This window comes from Cucumis melo, chromosome 6 (assembly GCF_025177605.1).
Source record: "Cucumis melo cultivar AY chromosome 6, USDA_Cmelo_AY_1.0, whole genome shotgun sequence".
Taxonomy (NCBI): Eukaryota; Viridiplantae; Streptophyta; class Magnoliopsida; order Cucurbitales; family Cucurbitaceae; genus Cucumis; species Cucumis melo.
The window spans coordinates 30196748-30204396 of record NC_066862.1 but is presented as its reverse complement, the minus strand read 5'-3'; the positions used below and the strand labels follow the sequence as shown (position 1 = coordinate 30204396).

The following is a 7649-nucleotide window of genomic DNA, read 5'->3' as shown; positions in this document are numbered from 1 at the left end:
TGAAAATCACAAATGCACAAATCTTCTAAGTGCTTTAATCTAATCTCACACCATTTCTATTCTTTCTTTGTTTAAATATATGGAGAAAAGAAACATAGTATTAAAGATGTTGATGAGTAGAGATAGAAATATTTGATAATTAGCCAAAAATGTAGTCCACATGTTCATCCATACCATATATTTCAAAGTTGAAACATATGTCCGAAAGATTTTGGAATTGACTATATATATATATATATATATTTGTTTAAGATTGTTATGTCAGTCTCTTTTGTAAGAGTTGTACTTTTGTGTCTTAGGAATTGTCTCGTACAATATCACTCGGAAAGCTAATCCTTTATGTTGTGCAAATTTTGAGTGTGGTTTTTTCTTGTGTTCATAGTGCTTATTTAAGAGGAGGTTTGTTGTCTTCCTAGAGTTTGCCACTTTTGAGTACTTTGGTTGAAGATTTTCGGTCAATTGTCGTGGTTTATTATTATCGTAGATCTTGAGGTTGTGCTCTAGATCAACATTAAAGCTTGATTAGTGATAAGGTTGTCTTGATCTTTTGGGGGGAATCTAAGACATCGATGCTTGAGAAGGGATTCTGAAACATAGAGAGCCTAAGTGCACAAATGGTATCCACTACGAGTGGAAAGATTTCAATGAAAAAGAAAGCCTCAGACTTAGGGAGAATCTAAGCAATTGCTTGCTAATATACTTGGGGGAGTCTATGTCTCTTTGAGAAGAGGTATGATACTTACATTCATTGAGTTGAGCTATTTGGTGTCATTATATTTGTCATTTATTTACGTATAAGTGTAACATTGTAATTTGGATTGACGATTGACTTATTTTTATCTTAATAAATTGCTGAGAAAAGTTTAGATTCTTCTTCTACCCATCCATAATTGTTGGGTTTTTCTGCTTTTTTATATAAAAAAGTATAATGTTGTAATTGTTTGACTTTATATTAGTAAAAGTATCTTTATTGGGTACACAACTCCTTGATATATATGTGATATATTGTTGAACTGAGTTACTAAACCTTGTGTCTTTTCTTTCGAAGTTTATCAACTAAGGCCTTGTTTAACAACTACTTTATCACGCTCCAGCCCTAGAATTCACTGCGTGATTTTTTAGTATGATTTGTTCTCATTCATATGTTTTCTAGAAAAATTTCTAAAACGTCACCCAACATAAAATTGCTCCAAGCTAAATCGCTTAACTTTATAATATCTAGAATTGGGTCATCAAAAAGGAATGTGTGCTTTATTGGTATAAGTAGTATTTATCAATTATTCTAAGGCTTCCTTAACCATACTTTTATCTCTTAAGGATCTGTTTCATTTAGACATGATTTTGGTTCATTTACGTACACATCTCATAAACCGAGGCATTATATATCTTTGTTTTTTTTTTTTTTTGTTATTGAAAATATAACAAATTTTCAAATTCAACCACTAAAAGTGTCTATTATGGATAGAATTTGAAATCTTTTTTGTAAATATTTTCAAAAAAATTATCATTTTCGGTAATTTTTTAAAAATAGTAGTAAAAAATAGATAACAAAGCAATAAAATATAATTATAGGTGAAATATAAACTTAATTTCTAAGAGCTAAAAACTAAACCCAAATAATTATCCAACACAAGCCTTCGTTCATTTTAAATTTCTTCATAAAACTAAAAACACTTTTTAGATTAAAAAAACTAAGATTTTTTTTTTTCAAAAACAGAAAAAGTTCGACAAACGATTTACACTTCATAGAACAAAATCATTAAAAAACAAAATTTATTATACTTGATAAAAATATTTTATCAAATATTCTATTTTTGATAATTTCCCAAAAACAACAAAGAGGCGATCAAATAACATATTTAAAATTTTTTAAAAAAATTAAAATGGTTAAATTTGTGTCTTCTTCTTTCTCTCTATCCATCTTTTTGAGTGAACAATAATGTATGATTTTTTTAAGCTTTATAAGGCTGTAAAAGGCTAAAATAAAGTTTAGAATTTTTCTTGAGAAAAAAATAAAGTTAGATTTGACTTCTATAAAACACAACTTTCATTCATAAAGGTTTGCTTTTTATTCCCTCTCTTCTTTTTTTTTTTCTTTTTTTTTTTCTTTTTTTTTTTTTTTTGAGTATAACTTAAAACCAAAGAATCCAAAATAGTTTTTAATTCTTCAAATAATTAATCTTCATAAACCCTACACTCAACATTATGCAATAATTAACAAATTAGTGGACCAACATAGATTCTCCTTTGGATTTTATCACTATTTTTAAATCATCTAAAACATATATGCAACAATTTACAGTCTTTTCTTTTTTTCTCTCTCTCTTATCAAATCATCATTTCCTACCAAATTAATTATGAAAACATTATTATAATATTATTTTAGCTATGATGTTTTCCAGTTTGTTTAATTTTAGTTATTATACTTATTTCATTCTCGTATTTTCAATAAATCTTAAATTTGGTCTCTTAAAGTTAAATTTTACCTAAATCATTCAAAATTTAATAGTAAAAATATTATAGATAAAAAAAACCTATAAATAAACTAGCTTTGAAAAACAATTAAAAGTACAAAAACTAAATTTAAACAAATTTCAAAGTGTAAGGACCAATTGATATTTTACTTTTATTCAATAATCATTTATATATAACAACGATTGGTTTATAATTAAAGGGTAAATAAAGTATTCATTAAATGATTAATATTCTTAAAAAGTAAGATATAAATGTGTAGCTAAATAGAACGATAAATTTTAGTTTAATAATTATGAGCAGGGATCGAACCATCAAACTCTAAAATAATAATTAGTATGATCTACTTAATTAGTCGTGTTCAAATGGATCGTTAATATAACATTAAATTTAAAATATGGATTATATGATGTATAATGAGTGATGCATAATATGAATAAAGTAACAATATTATCATGATTATATCATAATATGGATATAGTTTTGGTTTTATCCTACAAAGGTTATGTTAGTGAAGAGGCCCATATTTGTATAGCCCATTTTATTGCAACAAAGGTGTGCTAAATTAATTACAAGAGGAAAGAAATTCAAAATATTTGTTCTTTACATGCTTTATAGGTTAATGCAAGTGTTGGAAAAGAAAATGAATTTATCTTAGCTCATATCAATTTTTATTTCGATTTTTATTTAAAATTAGACCAATAATTAATTCGGAAGAGTATTGAAAATGAAAAGTGTTTACAAATAGATACATATAGCAGTCGGTTGAAATGTATCACATATAGACGATAAATTTTTGCCATAATTATCAATATTTTTGTTTATTTTACTATATATTTTAAAAAAATATTTTTTTATATTTAAAAATAACCTAAATAAAAAAAAAAAGTTCATCAATTTTAAAATATACATAATCAATAAAATTTAGTTATACCAATAAAAATGAAATCCAAAAGAGGAGATGGAAAAGAAAGATAAAGAAAATAAAATTATTAGAATAATTGTTCTTTTAGTACCAAGTCATTTTTTTCTAACGGTCAACTTTAACATAGGGACAATTTAAAACTATTTTGGAATTGAAAGGTTACTTTTGAAACTTTAGGGACCAAATAGACAATAACATCAAATTTCAGAGACTAAAATGTATTTTACTAATCAAATTTTTTTTTTTTTTTTTGTGTGTGTGTGTGTAATTATGGGAGGAAGGAATTGGAGGGTAAAGGGCAGTTGACCAAAATTGAAGGGGCCATTAAAGAAAAGAAGGTATAGGGTCCCCTACCCCTACCCCTCCATCTAATCTCTCCCAATTTCTTAACATTACCTAATGTTATGTTAAATGGACCACTTCATAACACAATTGTTTCTATCACCTTTTTTACTGCCACACACCCTTACACATAAATCATAATCCCTTTGTATATATCTTTGTACCACAACATCAACTTCACTTTCAAAATCAATTACCCTTCCAACCCACACCAACCTCCCTCCCTCCCTCCCTCCCTCCCTCCTTTCAATAATCATCAACTATAAATCTTATTATTGTATTAGTAAGTTTGGGAGAAATTCTTATCCTTTATCGTCTCGTTTTGTTTATTGGGAGTCAAATTCCTCGGTCCATGTCTTGGCTTAAGCCTCAAAGAAACTTTCATGAGTTGCATTATCCGTGGAACGTCTTCTTTTTTTGTATTGGTTGTTAAATTGTTGTAAGAAAAATGATTCTTTGTTTTCATTGTAGTTGTGTTTCGATTTTTTGTGAGCTTAACCGAATAGGGACTCATAAGACGCATAACTCAAGTAGTATAGTAGTACTTAAACTATTAGCTTTGAAAGTTAAGAAATTGAATTTTTCATGTTAAAACAACGTTTTGATTATGTGTTTTGAGATTAATCTTATCTTAATCGTTGTATTTTCAAATAATGTTGTTTTAACCTTTATTTATAATATCAATAAGTTTTTAGAACTATTTCATAATATTGTCAATTTATGTTTAATTTTTATTTTAAAAAAACATATGTAATTAATACTTCTCACTCTATAAGTTTTGAAAATATTTCCACGTTGAGTCTTTTCTTAAATGAAAATTGTTATATTTCGTCAAATTTAAATTTTAAAAAATGCATACAAATTAACAATAAAAATTAATTTTTTTTATCATCTAATTCTAATAACCAAAGTACTTTTTGTGACTAATAAATTATTAGAGAACAACATCAATCTCAAAACTCATCAAATTATAAAGGAATGAAATGATAACTTTTTAACTAATTATCTAATGCAAATGGTACAAAAAACTTTAGGGCACATCCAAAGAAGATAAAGACATAAAAAAGTAATTTAGTAATAATAAGAAGACAATCACAAAAGAATAATAACAATAAATAAAGCTATTGAAATCAAATTAAAAGATATAAGAAAAAAGTGACAAAGAGAGGATTCATTTCCCATCAAAAGTCTATATTACCCTTACCCACATGGGCTAATTTGCAACACCCTTTAGGGGCATTTGGGTCTTTTTGATTATTGTCACACATGAAAGGGAAAAACACTTTCATTATCTCATAATTTCAATTAACACAAACTCCAAAATTCCACACTTTGACATCCACTTACCAACTCAACATCCCTAATGTCCTTCCAACATGTAAGACAATCTCCAAATGCCTATTTGATGTTTTTAAAATTACCTTTTTTTTTAGTATTATTGTAATAAGTTATAAAAAGAAGTACTTTGTAGTATAATGTTGTGTTTAAATAATCTTACTTAAGTAATTCCATTATAATTATATTATTTTCGATAGTTTAATTGATTAGATCGGTTAATTAAGCTCTAACCAATTAGGTTTTTCTTTTAATGAGAATTAAATGTTAAGTGGAATGGATAGAAGTGACTTTTTCTTGGAGGTTATAATGGGTTCATCTTCTCTTCTTCCTCTGTTTTGCTCTTATCTAGTAAAATTATAAGTAGTTATAAGCTTATTTTAAATGGAATCGATCACAAGTTTAGATCAACAATTGAAACCTAAAACCGTGTTTAAATCGACTCATTAATATACTTACGTTGAGATGTTTAAAATCTATGTTTTTCTATTATTTTTAACTAAAAGAATTATTTAGTTATTTATTTTGAGTTAAAGACGAAAGAAATATTTTTTAAAAAAATGGATTTCTTATCGAAAAGTATTTGTGTTTGGTCAAAAAATGTCTTTATATAAATTTATTAGGAAAGATAATTTTTAAAAGCTTGTTTTTGTTATTGAAATTAAAGGGGGAAATGGAAGAAAAAGTGAAATTTTGGTAAATTAGAATAGAAAATTAAGGATTGAAAATTGAAAATTAATTATTAAGATTAATATGATACCTACACACAACCTTACACTTAATCAAATTATCAAACACATAAAATCCCGGCGACACCATTATTCTCACCGTCGCCGGAGCCAGTTCTCTAGCTTTCTCTCCGGCGATATCCTCCATGTAAACCCCGTCGAATCTCACGCCGGAATCCACTCTAAATATCGGCAAGCTCGGGTGAACGGCGGTAGCAAGAAGATGAACAAGCCAAACACTCTTCGCCGCTGCAAAGAACGCCTGAAGTAGTGGCTCCGGCCAAGCTCTGTTCCACTCGAGCATTGCAACAATGTCGCTCATCTTCCGATCACAAAATCTGCTGAAATCTTCACTGAAATGCCTCGTTCCTTTGCTCAGAACCTCCTCCCAACTCAGCCGGTGGAGCCGATTAAACGACGCGATGTTCGATTCAGTCCGATCCGAAGGGTTTAAAATCTGATTCGGTGAGTTCTTCTGAAACCCTATCGTTTCGAAATCCTCGAAGAATGCTCTGTTTAGAATAGCTTCGAGATGGAAGATGAGTGAAGTTTTGAGGTTTTTCGAGAGAGGGATTTTGATGTCGTGAGATTGTAGAAGGAATTGAATCCTCTCGTAGACTTTGCCTCCGATTTGACGGAGTTGCATTGCTAATGATCGGCTTAATTGCCTCACCGACGAACGCGATTCAGAAACTGACGATAGGAAATTCTCTATAATTTTATCTGAAATCGAATCGCTATTTTTTTGAACTTCCGATTTAGGTTTTCGCGGATTCGAAGCACATTCATCGAGTTCAGATTTCAAAGTATGGCAATAGATTTCAAGTTTATTAAGTTTCTTCTCCAATTCCGCCATGGAATATTTCAACCTCGAAGCTTCAAGAATCGCTTCATCTCTTTTCCTCGTCGCTTGGATTAATTTATGCGAAATTTCTCCCAAAGCGATCTTCCAATGTTCTTCTCTCGCCGCCAAATCCGTTCCTTCATTAATCGGTTTAGGGCTTTTTCTTGTCAACGACGAAACTATTGACTTCAGCATTCCATTAGGACTCGCCATTGAGAAAAACTGTTTAGCGACGCCATTGTTGTCCAAAGGAACTACAGAGAACTTTTCTCGAGCATGTGGTCGACACTTACTGCAGGATACCGATCCGGTACTGACGGAAGCCGCTGAGTCCGGGTGTTTCTTGGTGGAGCGTTTAGGAAGAACCCCATCACTGCCGTGAAGGTGGAGCGGCGTTGGGTGGTGCTTTGCTCCGGCGTCGGTACCACTACATGGAGTTGCTTTGTTGAACTCATCATCTTCTTCTTCTTCCTCCTCTGTTCTATCAGTTTTGTGAATGATCTGCAAAACAAAGAAAGGAAAAATAAAAAAAAAAAAAATTGAGATTATTACTCAAATGGGTTTCATATTTTGAATAATCTTGAAGAAGAAATGAAGATGAATTGAGAGTGAGAAAGAGAGAGAGATTTACAGAGAAGAATGGTGAAGAAGGAGTGATATTTTTCATCCTTTTTTTTTTTTTTGTATTTTTATTTGTTGTTAATATTTTGGTTTTTCTCTTTTCCTTAGCTTTGGGGTTATTTATATGAACTAAGAAGGGAGAGAGTTTGAGTCAGTTTGTTGCTTCCTTTTGTTTTATTCACACTTTTCATTTTTCCTCTTTACAAAATTTTTAATTATATCTTTAAACTTTTTAATAATATCAATCAAAAATTTGGATTCAATTAAAATTAAGCCCAAAGTAAATATTCAAACTTATATAGATTTTGATGATATAATTACAATAAATACATTTGATATTATTATTATAAGAAATCATTTTATATTATATAGTCAATATAAT

The 7649-nt window shown here is 29.2% G+C and overlaps 1 protein-coding gene across 1 annotated transcript; it reads right to left on the bottom strand.

Moving 5' to 3' along the window:
* Positions 1-5788: 5788 nt before the first annotated feature.
* Positions 5789-7391, bottom strand: LOC103490937 (IRK-interacting protein-like). The gene is made up of 2 exons (XM_008450690.3): positions 7278-7391; positions 5789-7147 (listed from the first exon to the last, which is right to left on the bottom strand). Exons 1-2 carry the CDS (start codon positions 7311-7313, stop codon positions 5810-5812), a joined length of 1374 nt encoding a protein of 457 aa, XP_008448912.1. The 5' UTR covers positions 7314-7391; the 3' UTR covers positions 5789-5809.
* Between the last annotated feature and the right edge of the window lie 258 nt (positions 7392-7649).